Source organism: Typopeltis vanoorti, chromosome 5 (assembly GCF_054136105.1).
Source record: "Typopeltis vanoorti isolate ZY-2024b chromosome 5, IOZ_Tvanoo_1.0, whole genome shotgun sequence".
Classification (NCBI taxonomy): Eukaryota; Metazoa; Arthropoda; class Arachnida; order Uropygi; family Thelyphonidae; genus Typopeltis; species Typopeltis vanoorti.
Window position 1 is genome coordinate 83,433,625 of NC_143553.1, and position 24,365 is coordinate 83,457,989.

Here is a 24,365-nt window from a genome sequence, read left to right on the forward strand (position 1 = left end):
ATCATTTTCTATTTTGGTTTAAGCCAATAAGAATACAATTTGGTCGGCTAAATCCTAAATTGCCAGCCCATCCTCGTTTGTTCAGTATCCAGGTAGATACCCAACAGGGTGCATCACGAGAAGGTGAGGATTGGACATTAGGTCAGAAGCCTTGGTCAGTTCTCCGCATTCCTTTAAAGGCTATGTGGAAGTCTCCTCTCAGTTACACAGCTTTGACCCTTAACACCCCTATTTTGGTTTATATTAAACTCAAGTTTTACTCGGTAGTTGTTTCCAAAATATTTGAAAATATAAAGGAGATTAATATATTTAATTATATCTCAATCTCTCTTTTTAAATATAAGATTGCATAAAATATGCTAGTTAGGTAATTTATGTATTAATAAAATGCACTGTGCATGAAAATTCAGATACTCTACGATGAAGCTTGTAGGTGTGATGTTTTTTATTTTTCATTTTTGCAGATGATAGCACTTGAAGATGAAAGATTCATTCTCAGGAGGAGGAGAATTTTGCACCAGAGCTCCCCACTACCATGAAGACACAAATGGATGTCTACTATCTGGCAAGTAAGATTGCCACATAGTGGAACGCAGGGCTATACCATGTGTGTGTGTGTCTCTCTCTCTCTCTCTCTGTGTGTGTACTGCTCCAAAACCCTCGCACCTTCACAGTTTAAGAAATGCTGGTGTACAATGTACTGATGTTCAAGAATATTGATTTCGAATAATTATCCGAGAATAGAATTTTGTGAACTCAAGTAGCAGCACAGATTATAAATGTGATACTTGTATGTGTGTATTTGTTAAATTATAAACATATTCTCAGCCTTTACAAAGTACGGTCATCTCTTGACCTGCATCCTTTCAAAGATACGTCTGTGATCCCATAATGGAATAAATAACATTTTCGAACTATACTTTTGAACAAGACGCAAGCGAGCATAAAGTAAGAAGGTTTTTATTTAGCACCAATGCAGTGGCAACAGCACATTCAGCAGCAACCTCCCTCAAATTCAACAGTTTACAACTACGAATTCAATGCTTCTGGTTGGCTCACGAGATTCAAGCAACGTTTTGCACTGCATAATGTGAAAATATACGCTGACTCTGCAAGTTCTAATGAGAAGGTTGCCAAAGAGTTTGTGGAGAAACTGGATAAAATTATTATCAGGAAAATTATTTTCCACAGCAAATATTTAATATGGATGAGACCTTGTTTCAAAAAAATGCCTGAGCAAACAATTCATCAACAAAAAGCTAAAATCTATACCTGGTTTCAAAACTCTTAAAGAACACGTTACGATTCTGTTAGGATGTAATGTGGCTGAATATAAACTGAAACCATTTGCGATATGGCACAGTGAAAATCCACAAGTCTTCAAAAACATTAGGAAGCATACTCTTCCAGTTCAGTAGCGGAGATATAAGAAGTTGTGGATCAAAAATTGTTCACGGATGCCTTAATCAACTGTTATGCAAGTGAAATGGAAAGCTATTGTGTGAAAGAAAACGTAGAATTTAAAAAATTTTATTAATTCTAGATAATGCTCCAGGTCATCCATCTTATATCAGTGATCTTCACCAAGTTCATGTTTCTCCCTCCAACACTACTTCATTGATCCAACAGATGGATCAGGAAGTTCTAGTAGTGTTTAAGATTTAATATCTACGGAAAACTTTTTCACAAGCCATTTCTGCTAATGAAGGAAACGACCAGACTTTCATGCGATTCTGGAAAGCATTCAATATTTATTATGCTATTAAAAATATTGCTGTAGTTTGGGACAAAGTGATCTCTCAGTGTATGAGTGGCATATGGTAAAAGACATTAAAAAGGTTTGTGCACGATTTTGGAAGTTTTGAAAAAAATGAAGACCTTTGTAAATTGAGTGAAGAAATAGTGGGCCTAGCAAACAACCTGAATCTCAAAGTGAATGATGATGACATAGTTCAACTCATAGGAAGTTCCCCTGAAGAGTTGACCAACGAAGAATTGGTAGAACTGGAGGAACAACGTGTTGCATAAGAGGAAGAATGAGAAACAAGGAGAGGTAATTAAATAATTTAGTGCAGGGTCTTGCTGAAATGTTCTCTGCAGTTAGCGATGTTCTCAAAATGGTTGAAGACATGGACCCCCAATGTTGAATGCTACTTATTAGTAGAAAGGAAAGGACATGATGAGTTTGCTTGCTATAAACAAATTTATGATGAAAAGAAAAAGAGGAATAAGCAAAGCACATCGAACATTTTCATCAAAAAAAAAAAAAAAAGGCTACAAAAGAAGAGCTGCAGTCTGGTCATTCACATAGGGAAGGTAATGAAGATGTGATTGTGGGGGAAGATTTGGATGATTATTCTCCTGTTTTATAGTGCAGTAATGCACAGTACAGTTTTATAATATGGTTTAAAAATTAAAATGACAGTAATAGAGGTTACGGACTTTGTTAAGTTCCTAACTTCTATAACTCTGTTGATTTAATGTATCAACTTACATCCTGCCTGATGGAACGGAACCCCAACATAAATTGAGGGATGACTGTATTTGACATTTCCTTTGTGACACATGGCTGAAGCATGTGTGCACACATGCACTACTCTCCATCTATTTTCTGCATCTAACATCTGAACTGCGATTTTTTTTTTAAAAGTATTATGGTTGCTTTCATTTAGACTAGAAATTTGTGTTACTTTTTGCATTGCTTAGTCAACAACAGATGTCATCACTTCACTTCATGTGACAGTTGCTTTCTCAAGATGCAGATGAATATGTCACTGTCATTTGGTTTCGTTATCATCAGTAACAGTCCACCTTGATCACTCTTATCGCTGGTGCTGTCTGCAATTTTAAACAATCCACTTTCTCTCTCAAATATTCTTGTTTAAAGTGTTTCTTGATAAAGATTTTTTTCATTGTTGTTGCTATTTCTTTTAAGATTTCTTTGATGAATTATAATCACACTCTCTGACACACACACACAAAAAAAAAAAAAAAAAATGCTGTCAGAAAATTGTCCAGAATGTTCAGATACCTCTTGGAGTTCAATGTTTGTAGCACCACAAAGATCCGAGGCCAAACCAGGATATCATCACACCACCACCTCGAAATTTCATAGTTGGGGTTACGCACTCGAGTAAGAGATATTCACCTGGTATCCACAAATAACACCCATCCTTCACTTCAGTAGAGGGTTTAGCATGATTCATCGCTCCATAACACAGCTTTCCAAGCTTCCATATCTAGTTCCATTTTAAAATGGAAATTTCATAGTTGGGATTATGCACTCAAGTAAGAGACATTCACCTGGTATCCACAAATAACACCAATCCTTCTGCTCAGTAGAGGGTTTAGCACGATTCATCGCTCCATAACACAGCTTTCCAAGTTTCCATATCTAGTTCCATTTTAAAATGAATGGACTTTTTTGATTGGCCTGATTTTCCATATTGAATTACAAATTCCATACAGCTATCTCCAAAAGATTTTTTTTTGTATTTATTATAATTTCTTTTCATTAATCAGCTACAATGTGGGGGATGACAACTTTGTTCTGATGTTCACATTTCTTTATTTGAGATGAACTTTGAAATAGTCATATTGAGTTTATATTTCCATTTCATTCCAAATTACAAAGAAAACTTCAACAAAATAACTATTACCAGCAACTCTCTCTGTACATGGCAAATGACAAATAGTGAACAGCATCACACCAACAAATTTGCTATGCATCATGCCACCAATAAGAATCTAAATTCCATCTCAAGTCACATCCAAAACACCAAATTAATCAACAGTCATAGCAGTATTCATTTAAATTCTTAAAATCAGGAAAAAATACAAGATTAATAAAAGAACCAAAACAGAAGCTGTGTAAGATTACCAGGATCTGCTTTCCAGATGTACATGGATCACACTGCCACAATAAGAATAGCATCACTATCATGCCTAATTTAGCATTTAGTGTTCAAGCAATGTCTCTAAGCTAACTGAAACAATCATTCTTGTTTAGGTAATATGAAAGGTGGAGAATTGCTATGGTTTTTATTGTTTTTGTTTAATTAATTTAGAAGAGATGGAGTATGTAATAAGAATTTTTGTAGAATAAATGTAATGATCCATTAAGAGGAGCAGCATGACTGCTTAATCTGAGATATTTGTTTGCATCATATATTGTATTCTTTCATACTTTTATGCATTGTCCAATGTACAATAATAAATAAATTACCAATAAATTATATGGTTCAACCGCATTTCAGTTATTTTCATATTTAGTATTCTTTTAATATGGAGTTTTAAATTTTCTTCCTACCAGTGGAACTTCTTGAACAGCAGCTACTGCAGGTACAACATCATCTGAAGTCACATCAACTGGTGGAAGAGTAGAAATCTGATTACATGCCTCTTGACTATCTCGTCCTATCAAATAAAACATTAAAAATTAGCCATACACATAAAACTGATGGCACATGGTAAAGTTTACAGCGTGTGTGTGTGTGCACGTGTACTCACGTGCACACACATATATACACAACAAATATAATACATAATAACCATTCTCCTAGCTATGACAGATTTTTCTGTCATGCAAAGTGTACTGCTGAAACTGACATACAAGCAAATCCCAATTTACCAACATAATGCATCCCTTAAAAGATGTAAGTTTAATTTATAAGTCGAATTTATTTTTTCATAAAATATATTGTTCAACTTATTCATGTATAACCGGGTGAACTTTGGGCATTATAAAATGTTTATAAGTACAAGGTTCTATGTTCATTATATGAATAGGGGTGGAAATTTATTAGCCCATGCAGTGTTTGTAAGTATGAACTGTTGGTTTCTTGAAAGTTCCTAGTAAATGTTTGCCTCTACCATTCAAACATGGATACATGTTTTAATATATCCAGTTTAAGATAGTTGATGTATTTCATTAACCATGATTGGGTTGGTGATTAAATCTAATTAACTTAATTTAATCTATACAGTGTTATTTCAGAAAATGTATTTTAGCACAGTCAAAATCTTAAAAAATATCCACTAAAAACATAAAAGCTTCTTGAGCTGTAATCATTTAGTAAAAAATTATATGACATGTTGATATTAGCGCCTCCATACTGCAATTGGAAGAATGATGGTATGTTGCGCCCTTCAATTAGAAAAGGCCTAAGTTCGATTCCCGTCATGATGGGAGGAATCTTTATATGGACTTTTTCAATTGAAGGCGAGTTAGCCGATCTCATACAGAGGTAACAGGGGTTTTTTCTCCCCAAAACTCGGGTTTTTCATTCTGCATACAAATCGACCCTTCAGAACACACGCAATTTACAGACAAAAAATACCAGCTGTGGTGGTGGTTGTGGGCAGTAGATGGCATTGGTGTAGATGCTTGGTAGTAGAAGTTCGGTATAGTAGTGGAGACAGGGAGTTGTACAGTGGGTGTCATCCCGCGATGAGTCTTTGGACTCCTTGGAGGTGTCACAAATAATAATAATAATAATATAACTGACTTAAAATTTCACTTTCCAAACTTTAATGGAAGCAAATTATTTGTAATTACAACTTCAATAGAATCAACTGACTCAGTAACTTCAATCACAGTTTGTATATTCATAAATTTCGAAGATTTTTTTGCTGGAGTATTTCTCTATTATCATGATGCAATTCCACCATTCAAGTCTCTTGAACTTTCACATGTTAATGAACTAGGTGCTTCAAGCACTCTGGCTATCACAATATGTCCACATCTATCTCATTTTGTCAATCAATTATATTTGTGTAATAATCACTTGTAAAATTTCATTTCAAAAGCTTCTTTCATGCTTTTTCAGCATAGTGCAACTCTCGAACCAGGGTGATTCACAAATTCAGTTTTGTTAAGTGGTCTTAGTTCTGCTAAAACTTCTTTTGGAAGGACTAGAAAAAAGTAATGCTGATGATGCTTTTGTTATGCTTTTTCTCACATCCATTCTAGATCTCCTTATTTCCACAAATTATGCTATTAAGTAGCTTAAATTTTCCACCACTTCAGTCTGTTCTCCATCAAGTTTCCATGTTAATTTTTTGATTTTCAATATTTTCAATAATTAATAAGTTAGTTTTATCATTAATTTTAATCCATATTCTGAGATTGATTTAACAATTCTATCAGCCAATTCCTGTATCTCTTCTTTGCTTTCAAGAATCAAATCAATATCATATGCAAGTATTAGGATGTCAGTTCTTCAACCACTTGACAAGCCTATTTCATGGTCCTCCTTAATAATGTATTCCAGGATAACAATTAACAACAAATAGAAAGACCATATATCCTTGTCTTACTCTGCATCATGCACATGTATTAGCTCAATCATAATTTCAGTTGTTGAATATATAGCAATGTGCTAAGTTACGAGTTTGCTGAAGATGTTAGGCCAGTGTAATAATATTTTCTCTTACTTCATACCATGCAGAGTCAAAAGCTCCTTCCAGTACAATGACAAAGTTTTGGCATAACATTTTCAGTTACTTTACTCCATGCAATTAGTGAAATTATATTCTTTTATGCATCTTTTCCTTCTAAAAACCTGACTACTCTTCTGTTAAGTAATACTGTCTTTTCATACTTGCTACTAAGATCTTTAGCACTTTGAATGACTTAAGATGTCAACATCTTTGACTTTTTCTTGGGGGGGGGGGGGAGAGAAAGCACAATGAAATAGTCTATTCATTTCCCTATCTCTGTGTTCCAAATTTCTGGCATACTTTCCTAAATACATCAGTAATATCCTCACCTTCTTTAATCATTTTAACTGTTATTAACTCCTAAAACTTCCAAAAGTCTGTTCAGTGTGATATTTTTCTATTTCCACAGTTATTAAATAAACTGGTTATTTAGAAGCTAATTTTTGTACCAAGATTTTAGCATAACTTTTCAGCTGGCAATTATTTCTTGATTTCTAAGTAATGTTCTATTGTCATCTTCAGAGTTAACCCAAGATGTAAAATGTATATATATATATATATTTTTAAACATTTAAAGCATTCTTTAAACATTCATTTAGATTTTCTTCCACCTCACTGCATTTTTCTATAACTCAGTCATTTCTGCCTATCTTTCTTCATTTCTCCTTCTGTTAACACAGCTCTATTTGTTCTCCCCTTGTAAATGCGAATCCCACTCATAAAAGATCATGGGTGGGTTAATCTGGATACTTTGTTCTGACCAAACATGGACTTTTTTCCAAGCCCTCTCTGGACACTAAAAAGCTGGGTGACAGTCTTATACCAGGCAATAATCATCTACCATCTAAAGGCTTCAAAAACAACCATGCCTACAGTGGAACTGAAACCACAATCAGCTAGATACATTATTCACTAAGCCAAATGGGCTGGCAAATAAAAGTTGTGTTTATGACTAGGTCTTCTGAAACATATCTCGGTTGTTCACTACTATCCTTATAATTTCTGAACATCTTTCCTCTTATTTATTTTGTCCTTCTCTAGCAGACCTTTGCATGTGTTTCTGGAATTGTTCTTGTATTAAAGATATCTTTAGTTTTTATATTAAGAGTGTTTCAAAAGTAATGCCTTCACAGTGATAACTTCGAACCTAAAGAAATGTAAAAAAAACCACTGAAGTCTGCTTTATTTTCCTACACTATGAAATGTCATGCAATATTACTAAAGGTAACATTGAAGCAATGGCAACAAACTTCCATTCTTGTCTGTTTCATTTTGTTAGTCAAATGATGAGGCATACAGTATGCACGCACCTTACTATAGACTAATTCTTTAATGATCTGGCTAACTTGTAATTTCCAGTTACAGTAAATTCTGTTTTTGCAATTTTATTTTATTATTAAATGCTCAACTTTCTACCCTGGAAATCATTAGTTTTTGACCACTGACTTTTTGATCAGTCATTAATATATAATATCAACTATACCACTGTTGTTTCCTCTGCTTCATCATGCCCAATACGTTCATCTACAGTTGCTTAACAAAAAAAAAAAAAATTCCTTGTGTCTAATGGTAAATAAATTTCAATAGCACTCACTCACATCCTTGTGCATCAAAAACGGAATTAATGTGCTGCATGCACTTTAACAAACCTGTAAAAATGCTATCTATGGTGTACACAAGAAAAACAAGCTTGAGGTTCCAGAACTGTTATACAAACTGAAGGTTCTTAATTTTGATATTCAGCTGTACTGGATTCCCAGTCACATTGGAATTGAGGGAAATGAGACTGCAGCTGCTAGATCAGCTCATACAAATTCCAAGTACTGTTTGTCAGTCCCATATACAGACTATAGACAGTCCATAAGATCAAAGCTAATAATCCAATAGCAGTCATAGGAAGCATGAACACCCCTTAGTCCCTATTAGTCCATTAAATCGAGGGTCTACTGCAGTGGTTCTTAACCAGTGTTCCGCGAACTGGTTACAAGTGTTCCGCGGTTGAAAGATGTCACATGACACAGTTCCGAGTGTAAGTGGCTACTCTGAACTGAAGACTGCTATGCATGTTGACTTCTAAACCACTAGAATATTGTTTATAGGTCAATGGTAGGCTCTATTAAAGGATTTGTTATCCTTGCAAATAAAATAAACCTGAATATTATATCGATGCACTGTTTTTTGCACAGAGAATCAGTTTCAAAAACATTATCAGCAATATTAAAATCTGTACTAGACCAAATTATAAATATGGTAAATTACATCAATCAAGACTTTTAAAAGCATGCCTTTTCAAAAACTTTGTATATCTATGGAAGCCAAGTATGAATCTTTGCTTTTATACACTGAAATAAGATGGTTATCCAGGGGTAAAGTGCTATTCCGAACATTAGAACTTAAGAATGGCCTGTTTTCAAAATGAAGGTACAGATGCTTTTGTAAAATGTCTCCAAAATGATATTTGGTGTGCTAAAATGGCACATTCAGCAGATATTTTTAATTACTTAAATAGTGTTAATACAAGTATCCAAGGGAAAAATTAAAATATTTTAACATCCACTGACAAATTGTCAGCTTTTCAGAAAAAAAAAAGTATCTCTTTGGAAAAAATTACAGTAGATATGTTTCTTTCATAATCATCATCAAATTCCTGACATTTACCCTCAATGTAGAGGTTATGATAGTACCACATGAAAAATTCACATAATTACTAACTTCCTATCTACAATTTTCCTCCAAATCAGTCTATTACTTGTCAAGACTCCAATATTATCGGATCTTATATTTCTATCGTCTAAGGCACATTGTACCGTATCAATCCACCTATATTTTTGTCTTCCTCTGGGTCGTTTTCCTGCCAACCTGGCAGAGAACACTTGTTTTGCTAATCTTTCCTCACCTATTCTGTTTAAGTGATCATACCACCTGAGATCAGCTCTGCTAAGGCATTCCTGGATGCTGACAATGTCAAGTTCTTTCCTAATATCCTCGTTTTTAATATGATATTGCCATTGATGCCAACTGTTCACACCTCTAATCTTTCTCAGGACTCTCATATCTGCGGTCTCTAGTCTTTGGTCAAGTGTTTTACTTCTGACCCAGCTCTCAGATCCATAAGCTAAAACTGGTTTGAACACTGTCTTGTATACAGCTAATTTAGTGTTCCGACTAATTTCTCTCTTATTCCATATGAATTTATTCAATTGACCTCCTACCACACCAGCTTTGTTGATTCTGTTGTCTATTTCCATATTTAATTTACCATCTTCACTAAAAAATCGTGCCTAAGTAGCTGAAATGTTTCACTTGTTCCACAGGTTCTCCATTCACAACGCAGTTGACATTTTAAACAATTTTTCTACCTATTTTCATTGTCTTTGTCTTTTTAATGCTGACCTTCATACCATATCTATTACAGCAGTTATTCAATTTAGTCAGGGAATCTTGCAAACTTGTAGCAGATTTATTCAGAAGTTTAACATCGTCTGCATAAAGCAAACAGCTGACATTAACATCGCCAATTCTGATATCATGTTTAATACCACTTTCCTTCATAATGTGATCCATATAGATAATGAATAACAGAGGGGATAATGTACATCCCTGTCTTACACCAGATTTAACATTAAAGCATCTTCCTGTACCCCCTTCAATTTTAACTGCCAACTTACAACTCAAATACAGACTAAGTATTGCTTGATATAATGCCCCATTGACACCATATAACTGTAGCGTATTGAATAGATTCTCTCTTGGCACCTTGTCATATGCCTTTTCCAGATCGACAAAACTTAAATACAGATCTTTGTTATATTCCCATGCTTTGTCGACTATTTGTCGTAAAGTGAAGATCTGATCCTGACAGCCTCTATTTGGCCTGAATCCAGCTTGTTCTTCACCATGCTTTTCTTCCACAATTCTTCTCAACCGTTTCTCAAGTATACTTGCATAGATCTTGCCAGGAACACTCAGTAGGGAAATACCTCTGTAATTCTCACATTCAGTTTTATCTCCCTTTTTATATATGGGCACTATCAGAGCTTTCAGGAATCTGGTAAACCAACAGTAGTTCTTTTTCTTAAATTCATCTCCCAGCAAACACACAAATATACTTAGTTCTCTTGCACATGCACACTTACACAAAATAAGTTTCAATTCGTTCCATAATAAAAATGTCGAGGGAAATATTTCTGTCATAGCAGAACATTTAACAATATTGGAAGAAAAGATTTCAAGTTACTTTCCTTCTTTAAAAACATACAATTTTGACTGGATACGAAATCCATTTGGCACAGTTAATACATCGAGTTGTGAATTTTCATTACAAGAAGAACAATTAGTTGCCTTGTCAATGGATCGTACTCTAAAAATGAAATTCTTTGAAATAACTCTTTAGGAATTTTTGTCCAAGCCGAATCCCAAGCTCCCTCCACAAGGGTGCTGAAAATTTTGTTACAGTTTTCAACATCATATTTGAGGTGAGCTTGGTTTCTCAATATTAACCAATATAAAAACTAAAAAGCGTGAAAGACTTACTAATATAGACAAAGAGATGACGATAGCTATATCACATATTAGACTTGATATTGCCGAAATCTACAAATGCCAACAAGCTCAAGTATCGCATTAAAATAACTTCCATTTTTATAAAAGTCAAGTACATGCATATTTTTATTGTTATGACCCTAATGCTTTTGGTGTTCCCCAAATTTTTCTTATAATCAAAAGTGTTCCATAACTTCGAAAAGGTTAAGAAGCACTGGTCTACTGTATCATTATGGATAACACAAAGTATAACAGGAAAATAAGCAATCATCTAAGACACTATACACTAGATTATAGATCAGGATCCTATCAAATCACAAAACGAAAAAAACAATGACAAAATCATTAAAAAAAATAAAACGTTACATGTGGCCCAAAGAGATTAAAAAAAAAAAAAACTTACTAAATCAAACTAACTTGGATATTATCAGGTCCAAAAATGTGCCAATCCCCCCCCATCCAATAATCAAACCATTAGCAAAAATCACCCCCCACCCTTACCTTAAAACCTAAATTAAAAAACCTTACACAAGACAGATATCATGGAACTAATGTATTTTGAAGCAGTATCAGCTTTGATATTATTTCAAATACTTTGATGTTTACAATATGAACACCTCTGACATTATTACTCCACATTTACCACCTGACATATCTAAAATATTCAAATTCTCCATAAATTCAGGTGCTTTTCATGGAAAGGAAAAAAATATACAAGTAGCTAGATGGACTGCAATGAGTTCCTTCCTCTTCTCCACCCCACCAGCAAATTTCTAGAAAAACCAAGTAACACTCAACACAGCTACACATGAACCAGTTTGGCCATATATTTTTGCTGCAGCAAACAGCAACAGTATTTGGCATCATTACTTAGGCACATTAGATACATTTTTTATGCATTTAAATAGCCAACATCACTTTAAAAAAAAAACCTGTCTTTCCTTCCTAGACACACTAGTTACACTACTAAATGCTTCATCATTCTTTTATGTTAATAGAAAACACATATTCACACTGGAAGATGCCTATATAAGCAATTGCAACATCACCTGCCCAAAGACTATGCATCCTCTAAATACTGACACACAAAGCCAGGGCTATTTGTTTGCGTGACACATCCCTTGAAACTTAATTCAGGTATTTTCACAACACTTTAGAAATTGACTTCAGTCCCCATAAAATAGACAAAATACTGCAGGTACTCCTTATCTCTCTTACAACCATTACCCAAGATCGCAGTAAAACCATTTGAGGTAGAGTACATCAGAAAGGGTAGCTCAAATTCTCAGCAAATATAATTTGAATACCACTTTCACAAACCACACATTCAGCTACCTACCTTCATCTGTTATTCTAATAATCAGTTTCACACTCTTGCACATCATGTGTGCAAAGTGTATGTGCAGCCTGTTTTAACAGAAACTAGTAGTAGATCTATTAGCATTTTTGAAGAACACAAAAACTATATTTACAATCTGTATGGTAAGTCAGGACCAACTGATTATGCTCTGGATATTCTTTCACAGAGGATTAAATGGAAGAAGACAGCTGTATCATTTTCCAGGTAGAAAGGTGGTTGACAGCTTCTTGCAATTGTCTTTCTATGACCCTCATACTGCAAGAATGACAAAAGATGAAAAAGACATCTCCACAGAGGACAGACACTGCTTACAGTAGGGAAAACTGTTCTGTAACCAAGTTTACTTTCATTATAAATGGTGTGACACAACTAACACTTGTGCAATAACCTGCTCTCGGAGTAAGGATCAGGTGAGTGTTGCGCACTCTGACTTATTTGAATAAGACAAAGTTTTTGATAAAAAGATGGAGATTTTCCTCTAAGACTAAAGTTGCATAAGTCTTTAATAATGAACTTCCAATTTGTCTCACATACTTTTCCATGTCAGTAAAAACTGATATCAGACGACTGGTTTTAAGGAAACATTAGATACATTTTTTATGCATTTAAATAGCCAACATCACATAAACAAATGGATATTGATGAAAAGATAATATTAAATTAAATTGAAAATTGATGTTACCAGTCTAATAAGATAATTACAAAAACACAATGCAAAACAATACATTAGAAGACAGCAGCTAACTTCATTTTATTTCATTTTATTTTTTTCAGGATTCTTTAGATGGCTAATCAGAGAGATTGGACAATTTGTTGGAATTTTTGGATCCTTGCCTGACTTTGGAAAAGATATAATCACTCATCACCAGGAATCTGGAAATTTATATTCACAGAAAATTCTGATTTTGTGAAGCACAATAGCATTTCATAATGTATGTCAAAATTTGCTGATGATATTAACTATAAATTAAAGATGCCAAGAAATTATATTCTTGGTTCAATCTTTTATCCAAGTGTAAGCAAACAAAGTTTGCACCTGAAGTAATTTCAGGACTAGGCAACTTGTATATAGAAGCTAATGACTTCACATCACTTGCAAGTGGAAAAACTTCCAACAGATGATGCTGACCTCCCAGTTGAAAACAATTTAACCAGAGAGAGAGAGAGAGAGAGAGAGAGAGAGTTAAATCACATTCTTAAAAAATGGCTGAATGATAAGTGCCCAAAAGTAAAAAACAATGATAAATATTTGTGCTTTTGGCCAAGAAGGAAATGCTGTAACAGAAGCTGAAAAAAAAAAAATCTTATTCAACAGTAAATTTGCAGAAGTAGTTGAGTTTAGTAGGGGGGGGGGGTATCACCTGCGGTAAAACTGTTTCAATGAGTTGTATTTCATTATAGGTGGGGAGGAAAAAATAAAGAATAGGGGCGACAAACAATGGGATGGTGAGAGACTCAAACATATTGCTCACACAGAGAGAACAGTCTCCTGACCACACATGATCTTGAACTGGCAGAGATAGTGACAAAAGGATTTAGCCAGGTTCAGCCCCATACGGTATGATTGGTGTGTCCTTGAGGACATCACGTGATTTATTGATCCTGTTTATTCGATACTCCTCAATCTTTCCCCAAGAATTAATAGGAGTTGCTTCTATTTTATCAATTTTATGATCTAATCAATTTCCCTAAAAAAGAACTGACAATTTGAGCAATTCAGGAGCAGATTTGCTTCATCCAATTTAGAAAGAACCTTTATAAGGTTTTCCTGTGAAACATTAGGTCCTTTGAATACTAGCAAGTAATCTTGGAATATTTTTACTCCTTTACCTAATATATCTGATATGAAAGAATTTATTAATGATTGAAAGGACATGGCTGAATTTCTAGCTCCTTGAGGAAGTCTGTAATTGGTATTTTTAGCACTTGGTTGTGAAGGCATAATATTTTCTGTCTTCTTCTCTCAAAGGAATCTGGAAATAGCCAGAGTTTAGGTCTAGCTTCATGAAGTACTCTGCTCTTTCCAAATCGTTTAATATTTCAATTTTACATGGAGGTAATTCAAAAGGCTTTGTTACCATATTTACCTCTACAAGATGTAAAACAAACTTTAAACTTCCATTGGCTATCTCCACCAGAGTATAGGGACTATTCCAAAGTCCTGCCATCTCATATTCTTGTAGTAAAAGCTGAAATTTCTCCATGTGTTTCCTTGGAGTTTGATATTGGTTGACATATTTCAGTGTTTGAGTAGTCATTTGTATGGAATACTCAACTGCATTAGTATAGGGCATAGAGACAATATTTTTAGTGAAGACATTAGGAAATAATTTAAATGCAAACTCAAAGAATGAGTTAACTAACTTTCTTTCATTAACTGAATTAGTCAACTTTGTTGCATTATCTACCAGGGCTTCTTTCACTCTCATTAAATCTTCCTTCTCATCCTTGTTTATCGTTTCAATTTCAAGTGATTCACTCTGTTCAACTTCAGAGCATGCACTAAATTCCTGCAACTTGTGAACAGATTGCTTATTAGGATTATATAATTATATGCCAAGAAATTACAGGCAAACTGATATCCAAAAAAATCAAAAAATGAAGATCAAGAATAAACAGCATATTAGGATTCAGTCTTAGAAAGAATCATTAACTCATGAGAAACATTCAAAGAAAAACATGGAATGTGAAGTGATACATTTATTTTTTTCTAAAGTAGAAATTTCAATTTACAAGATACCCACCAATCTGATTAGATAATTGAATCTTACAATATCACCAGGAATTAAATTCTTCATTCCTGGTGAATCAAGAATTTAATTCTTGACTTTATCAAAAAGTGACCAAGAAATAATAGAAATGTGTGTTCTTGCTAACAGAATTTCACAAGGCACATCTTCAATTAGACCCTGTATGACTGTTCAAGGTTTATCATTACTGATATGTGAAATTGCAGAAATATCAGCTTGATTACACGAGTTACAGACTAACCATCTGTTACCTTGAGTATTAGATAAGTTAGTCTACTAGCACTATATTCAAGTCATATCTCATTTCCACACTAGAATTTATTCTATTAGAATTTTTCTTTAGGATCAATTTTCTTTCTTTTTATAACAATCTCCAGATAAATGTCCTAATCTGTTACAGTTATAACATCTAGGCATAAACCTTTCTTTACATTTAGACTCACTATCACTAAGTAATTTATCTGATATATATGTTAGCTACTATAAACTCTATTAACATTTTTATTAGCCTTTTCTGACTTTCCAATATAGGTTTTTGTTCCTTAATGAAGTCTTAATGAAAGGTTACTAATTTTTGAAAATCTATATCTGAACTAACACCCACATCTTGATCTAAATCCTTAAAGTTTTTCTTATACTTCCTTATTCTTGTTGAGAGGCTTATACGCTGGTTAAACATGATAACTAATATTTAAGGAATTGACCGCGTATACTAGAAATATAAATTAAATAAACTTTAATATATACTTTCCGATATTTTGGCAAACGTCACGTTGCCATCTTCTTGGGAACTTAATACAAAGACACGTGCACACAAGTACTACATAACAGCAAATGAGAACTGAAGCTAGGAAGCTAACGTTTTCCTAAAGTCCTGGTGGTGCCCCATGGCAGGCTATATTGGTGGTTCTTGGCCTTTGGGCTGAAGTTCTTCTGATGATTGTTTCCCAAATTTGGGGCAGTCTCATGCATCCAAATTTGTTGAGGTTTGGCATGTTCCTAAGGGCTGAGGCTGATTCCATGAATAGTCTTTCATACTTGAACTTGCTGCGGTGTATGACTGTGGCTTTCTTCCATCTTATTCTGTGGCGAGTATCCAGAGCGTGGTCTGCAAGCCCAGAGTGGCTGTACTGGTGAAATCAGATGTAATCCTTGTGTTCTGAGATTCTGATATTTGCTGTCCTGCCTGTTTGGCCAAAGTAAGACAATTTACAGCTGCAAGGGACCTGGTACACACCAGGTAGGTCTAGGGGAAGTGGTTGGTCTTGAGTGGAGTGGATAAGGGATGCCAATTTTCTATGTGGTCTATAACAAGTGGTTAAGTCGTGTTTTCTTAAGATTTTGTTGATTTTTTCCGAGGTGCCTCAGATGTAGGGAATGGTAATGGATTTAGAGTAATCTTTTTTGTGAAGGGGGCCCTAACATCCAGAAGTTTGGGAAGCACTGTCTTAGAGAATACAGAGACAAATGTAAGAAAGCTAAACAGTGTGTAAAACTAGCTAAACAAAAGTCATGGGAAGCTGGGTTAAGTATTCTCTGGATTTTTTTGGGGGGGGGGGGGGAGAGAGCCATTGGCTGAGAAAGTGTCATGAATGTGATTTAGTTCAGTTAGGGCTTGATCATTTGAACAGATTATTTTTGCCCTGTTGAATAGTGTCTTAATAACTCCATATTGTTGTTGTGAGGGGGGTGATGGGATTGTTGGTGAATGTATCTGCCTGTATGGGTGGGTTTTCTATAAACTGAGAAAACCAAGGTTCCATCAGGTTGGCGGGTGACTAGTGTGTCTAGGAAGGGGAGGTTATTGTTTTCCTCTTTTTCCAGGGTGAACTTGATTTTAAGGTGTTGGTTGTTTAAGTGTGTTAGGAAGGAGAGGAGTGAATCCAGGCCATGTGGCCAAATAGCAAACACATCATCAACGTAGCGAAGCCATATGGTAGGTTTTTGTGGGGCTGAGTTTAAGGCTTTCTCTTCAAAAGACTCCATAAAGAAGTTGGCCAAGGGTGGGGAAAGTGGTGAACCCATGGCTGTCCCCTCTATCTGTTTGTAGAATTTTTCCTGCCAAACGAAATAGCCTGAGTTTATTGTAAACTGAAATAGGGCTGAGATATCAGGAGGAAATTTAGCTTGGATTAGCTCTAGGGTTTCTTTGAGGGGTACATTCGTGAATAGGGAGGAGACATCAAAACTGACCATTATGTCATTGTGTTGTAGTGTAAGGTTTTCTATACTGGCTTTGAAGTGGGCTGAGTTTTTTTATGTGTGATGGTGTGTTGCCAGTATAGTGTGAGAGCGCTTTGGCTAAATGCTTGGCTAGTTTGTAAGTGGGGGAATCAATGCCATCCACTATGGGATGTAATGGCACATTTTCTTTATGTATTTTAGGGAGCCCATATATGCGGGGAGGTCTAGAGTTATAGGGTTTTAGTCTGTTGGTAACCCATGGAGTTTTCTAATTTGTGAGTTGGTGGGATTGTAATTAATGGGGAGGTAAGTGGATCGATCTAATAGCAAAGCCTTGAGCTTACCTGTGTAGTCATTAAGGTTGAGTACCACAGTGGCGTTCCCCTTATCCGCTTTGGTGATCACTATTTCTTTGTTTCGCTTCAATTCTTGTGGTGACTTGTATTCACTAATAGATATGTTGGATTTTGGAGGTTTTGCTTTTTTGAGAACACAGGCTACATCCAATCGAATATCGTTGGCGAAGTGGCTTGGAAGTTGGCGAATTCCGCGTTCAATTTGGATCATTAATTCCTTGGGCGGTAATTTCTTAGGAGCAATGGCGAAGTTGCGACCACGTGATAGAGCGTTGAGTGCTTCAGGCTTCAAGATAACTGAAGAAAGGTTAACTACAGTGTTGGTTTGTAGTTTAGGTTTGGACGCCGAGTTCTTTATTAATTTATCAAACTTGTTGATATGTCAGCTCTGTATTCGATCGAATTCTTTGTTAGCTGCTGTACACGAGACGTCATGTAGGACTGACCAAATCTCGTGATTAAGCATATGTGAAAGCTCATTCTCTAGCGCTAAAATAGCTCTGTTTATGTCGGCTAGGGAACCGCGTGTAGCGGTAATTTGCTCCCGAAGTAAAGCCTGGCTTGCCCGGTTGTAGATACGGAGAGCTTTCTGTGAGACGAAGCGGTGTTTAAATTTTACACAGTTTGGGATAACTTGATTATCCCGGCAGCGTTTTAGGAATGCCAGACGGTTAAGTTGTCTGGATAACTTAAACTTCAGTTTGCCGTAATGGTGGGCCTTGCGTGTTATGTAGTACTTGTGTGCACGTGTCTTTGTATTAAGTTCCCAAGAAGATGGCAACGTGACGTTTGCCGAAATATCGGAAAGTATATATTAAAGTTTATTTAATTTATATTTTTAGTATACGCTGTCAATTCCTTAAATATTAGTTATCAGTTTCTCTTATAATTTCCTTCCCTTTTATCTAATTTACACTTCTGATGTTCATTCAGGGACCAGAAATGACAGAGGAGATCGCCTAGTTCAGTTCTGTCAGGAAGAAGATCTAACAATAGCAAATACCTGAACTTCCATCCAGAAGACTGTACACTTGGAAATCTCCTCAAGATAACCGACATAACATTGTCAGAAATCAAATTGATTACATACTGAGAAATAAAAGATTCCACAGTAGTATAAAGAGTGCAAAGACTTATCCTGGAGCAGATATCTCATCAGACCACAATCCCATAGTTGCAGAAGTACGTCTTAGATTAAAATCAGCTAAAAAATCACAAAAGAAAATTGATGTAGAAAAACTGAAAGACTCAAACATAAATAAAAGTGCCAAGACACAGATTAACCTGCGATTACAACAGATTAACATAGAAGAAAATAAAAGAGTAGAATCTCTTTGGAATAGCTTAAAGAATGCCATCGTAACAACAAGTATTGAAGAAGTAGGTTGTGTGAATAATATAAAACAACAGGAATGGATGACAGATGAGATTCTCTCTCTCTTATTGATACAAGAAGAATGTACAAAAACAAAGACCTAGCCAGATATGCAAAAACACATAACATCATCAAGAAAAAAAAAATAAAAGAAGCCAAGGAAAATTGGCTTCTTTTATTTTTGAATAAAAGAATTTTTTATTTTTGAAGAAACATGATAATTTCAATCTGTATAAGAAAATCAACGAAATTTCCGGAAAACTCGGAAAAAAGCAAACAGTGTCTCTGAGACGAAAATGGAAAAATAGTTCTAGAAGAAGAGAATAAAGCACAGATTTGGATAAAATATGTAACAGAACTTTTTAATGATACTAGACAGAAGCCTATAAATATAAAAGATAACATTCAAGGACCAGCAATCATGAAATGCGAAATAGAGAATGCTATAAGATCAAGTAAAACAGGAAACGCCAGTGAACCAGATGGTGTGCAAACAGAATTTTTAAAATTAATAGAACCAGATAACATCAATTTCCATCAGATCCATGAATTTCCATCAGATTGGTTCACATCTACATTTATTACTATCCCAAAGAAACCCAAAGCGAATTCCTGTGGTGACTTCCGACTTATTAGTCTAATGAGCCGAACATTAAAAGTATCATTTATAGAAAAAGTGAAGAAACTCTAAGTGAAACACAATTCGGCTTTCGGAATGGTTTTGGTACCAGAGAGGCCCTTTTCTGTACCCAAATATTGATATAAAAATGCATAGAAAAACAGAAATCTTTCTTTATGTGTTTCATAGATTTTGAAAAAGCATTTGACAAAGTCAGACACACTAACTTAATAGATGTCCTTCAACAAATAAGGCTAGATGAACAAGACATAAGACTAATAACAAATCTGTATTGGAATCAGTCAGCTACCATTCAATTAGACAACATTACCACCAGTGATATTAACATCAAAAGAGGAGTGAGACAAGGATGTGTGCTCTCACCGCTCCTGAGCATTGGAAGAATGTCCAGAGGGAATTACAATAAATGGACCTACGATATGCAGATGACACCGTGCTAATTACAGATAACATTATGGAGCTCCAAAAACTCATTGACAGAGTATACATAGAAAGCCAAAGAATGGGAATAAATATAAACATCAACAAGACAAAATACATGATCATCAGCAAACATCCAGCCTCAATGAAACTGACACTCAATGGGAAAAATATCAATCAAGTGTCAAGATATAAATATCTTGGTTGCTGGCTTAATGAAAGGTGGGATCCTGAAATAGATATAAAGACAAGGATTAAAGTTGCACAGCGGTCCTTCATGAAAATGAGAACACTATTCTGTAATAAAGACCTAAATATGGAAGTCAGATGCCGAATGCTACGTGTGGTCTATTCTGCTATAGGGAGTTGAAACATGGACATTGAAGGCGACAACTCAAGAAAATCGAAGCCTTTGAGATATGGCTATACAGAAGAATGCTAAAGATATCATGGACAGAAAAAATTACCAATGAAGATGTCTTAAAATCCATTGGCAAAGCTAAACATCTTGTACAAATAGTCAAGAAACGAAAAACATCATATCTTGGCCACATCATGAGAAACAGCAAATACCAACTTCTACAAACTATTTTAGTAGGAAGAATTGATGGCAAAGGAACTTTCTTCTTCTCTTCCATCTAAGACGGGTTGAGTCTTCTCTTGAGCAGGATCTTCCAGTCTTCTCTATTCCTTGCTGTTCGAAAATGTTCCTTATATGTTCTGCATTCCGAGACGTTCTTTATTAATTTCATCCAGGTAATTCTTGGTCTTCTTTTTTCAGTTGGAAAAGTACTGATTAGGATGTTAGGAAGTCTGTCTGCGTCCATGTGTACAGTGTGTCCAAACCATCTCAGTTGTTGTTTTCTAATTTTTTCTATTATTGTCTTTTTATACAATAGTTCTTGTCTGACTGTGATGTTTGTTTTTTTTCTCTATCCAACTTGTTCTAATTATTTTTCTTAAGCATTTCATTTCAAATGCCAGCAGTTTTTTTCTCCTCTCTTTTTTTTTTAACAGTCTACGCTTCTGTTCCATAGATGACTGTTGGTATAATTATTGCTTCATATAATTTGATTTTGGCTTGCTTAGATATCTTGTTTGTTTTCCAGATTTTCTGTAATTTTCCCATGATGGTCCATCCTATCGCTATTTTGTGTTTGATTGTTTTGAGTTCATCTATTGTTTCTGTTAGTTTTGATCCAAGGTACATGAAGTTGTCGTTCTATTTCTTCTCTGTTTAGGGTGGCTGAGATGGTAGTTCCGCTCCTCCCTATTTTCATCACTTTTGTCTTTTGTATATTTATTGTCATGTCATATGTTTTACAGGTTTCGTTTAGTTGATCAACTTTTCTAGTTTATTTGGGGTTCTTGCAAGAAGGACGAGATCATCTGCATATTTGATATTATTTATGTTTAAACCATTGACATTGATTCCAGGCTCATAGTCTATTGCCTTCTTTATAACTTCTTCTAGATATATGTTGAATAGGCATGGGGATAATGGGCATCCTTGCATTACTCCTTTTTGGATTTCTATGGGTTTTGTTGTGAGTGTGTCCTTTTTAATTATTGCATTTGTCATTTGGCAAAGGAACTAGAGGAAGAAAAAGAATATCATGGTTTGACAGCATCAAGACGTGGACAGGAAAGAGCAGTGCACAACTGCTCAGATTAGCACAAGAGCGCAGTTTGTTCACCAAGATGGTCGCTGACCTTCAATAGAAGATAGCACAATAAGAAGATGTTCATTCTTGCTATTGTATGTCATATTACTCACAACAGCACTTCCTTGTTCAAAAGAGTACATCTGTTTTGGATTTAAAGACATTTATCAAAAAGACTGATAAATGTCTTTATCAGTCTTTTTAAAATTAAAAAATGTTTAAAAATTAAAAATCTTCCAGATTTTTTATTTCCCTTCTTATAGGCTACTTCTTTTAGTTCATCCTTAAGCCCACTCTAACTCTAAATTGATGAAATATTGACCATTCCAAATGAGATTTTTCATCAACTGAGACTCTTAACTTATTAGCTATGCTTAACAATCTATTATGAAATTCTGAAACTATCTCTTTACTACCTTGAATGCATTGATGCAATTTCCATAAATTTGGGCTTACATTTCTGATCTTTGAATATTCATACTCTTAAATCTATCGTAATCAATCGTATCTCGCAATATACTTGAGTTATTCAAGAATATTTTTGCCTTCCCTATTAATTTGTTCCTTAGAATAATTAGCTGGTGAAATTCTGACCATTTCCCTATCTCTTTAAATTTCTCTGCAAATTTAAAGTAGGATTCCATATTTTCATTGTCTTCTCCTGAAAACATTGGAATAACAAGATTGGGATTTACTGCTGTGAAGAACTTACTGTCCTCAATTACATTTTCATTTACCCTACTAGTATTAACAAGAGCTTCACAGTCACTTTCTGACCACTTCTTATTTAGATAATAGAAAAATTTTTGTATAACACACCAATGCTGGAGTCAAAACTAATCCAATTCAATTTTATCAAGATTTAATTTTTTTTCCTACTTTATTAGACTTTATCCTGCAGGCTGTACCATTATCTATTTTTATCTGCTCCATTTTTTTTTATATATATTTTTATCTGAATCAACTAGCAGCCAGCCTGCAGAACCATTTTACAGTTGTACCCTGAAAGGGGAGAAGACTCATACAGTACGACTGGTGTGTCCTTGAGGACATTAACCCACATTGCAAGCAGAATGAGAGAAGCAAACAAGTTTTTCATATAAATTTAATTATGTTTTAATAATTTTGCTATACCACAGCACATTCCCTGTCAATACTCACCATACGTCACTGATTCTCATTAATGATAATTCAATAATAATAAAAAAAATAAATAAATAGCACAAATTCATCAGAAAGATGTTATAAGAAGTGATTCTTATCCATGAAAGACTGTAAACCTATAACACATTAGTATTGTGAATGAGCTATGAAATTTAAATGTATTTTTTTACACAATCTGGAAACCTGCTATGGAGACAAGACATATTTTTTGAAATCATTTAATAATTCAGGCATCCAAATAAGCAAAGTGGTGGTGGTCTCACAATTGGGCGATGAAATTAATCTCCCACCTAAAGAGAGTCACATATATCCATGCCCATGGAGAGATTCAAAACCTGCGGCCTGTTGGTTGCATAGTTATGATGCTATTTACCTAACCCAGAAGACGTACAAAAGAGTCATCAAAACTGAAAATTAAAAATTAGCTCAATTATGACAAAAATTGTTGATGCAAAAGTAATAATGAAATTTGGCTTGACTATCAACAGAACCCTAAACATCCCTTGAGGATATCTTCAGAAAGTGGTGATAATGATGTAGTTTTAGATTACCGTGTTCATTTTTTAATAAGCCCTATGATAAAGATTGCAAGTTTTCAGTTGGTCTGATGTTCACTTGAACTACTGAAAACTTAAGTATTTTTCCTTAAATATTATACAGTAATTCACTAGCAAATACTGTTATAACACTTACTCACCATAACAAACTACCAAAGAGTCCCAATAAAATCTTAATTGACATAACATTAAAAAAAATTCACTACAGCCAACCATCCATTATAACAATTACTATAGTCCCTATGAATCTGCTTATAGTGAGATCTTGTTTTTACCCCAAAGGTGAGAGGAACTAAGCTGAAGTGGTAAATAAAATCACATTTTTGACTGTGCATCTTTCCTGGGAGTCAATGGCTCTATTATTAGTTGCTTAAATATCTGCTATAATGAAAGGCATGTCAACCACTGAGAATATGCAGCATCTGATGTTTCAGTTTTCCACCCTGACATTTTGTTGCAATGTCTTCATCAAATTCTTTATCCTTAAGCTCACTGTACTAGTTTTTTAAAGATAGTGCAAATGGGGACCAGCAATTTCAATCCTCAAAGTATTGAATTAATTCATAAGTCCAACCACAGTGTGATTTATAAGAAATATAATTCTGTATTAACATTACTACTTAAATAGAGAAACTCACAGCGTGAATTTTTCGAATACAACTACAAGGGGGAGTCAGGAAAGGTCTGATAAACACCTAGAACAAAAATGATATTAAAGCAACTGATATAACCATTAGAAAAAAACATACAAAAATATAAGAACTTAAGTTACTTTTGTAATTCTGCTACTAGTATGTTCTTTCATGTGGTTATATCAGTTGCTTTAATATCATTCACCCTAAAACACTCTAGGAGACAACTAGAAGTTTTCAAACCAAAGTACTAAAGATATAATGCTATTATATAATTTGC

The 24,365-nt window shown here is 34.6% G+C and overlaps 1 protein-coding gene across 2 annotated transcripts in view; it reads right to left on the reverse strand.

Moving 5' to 3' along the window:
- Kdm5 (Lysine demethylase 5) overlaps nucleotides 1-24,365 on the reverse strand; it is a 561,081-nt gene that overhangs the window by 96,313 nt on the left and 440,403 nt on the right. For both annotated transcript variants that reach the window (XM_090393222.1, XM_090393221.1), the window contains one exon: nucleotides 4,310-4,416. In XM_090393222.1, the coding sequence (XP_090249348.1) occupies nucleotides 4,310-4,416 (107 nt within the window). The remainder of the gene's footprint in view (nucleotides 1-4,309; nucleotides 4,417-24,365) is intronic.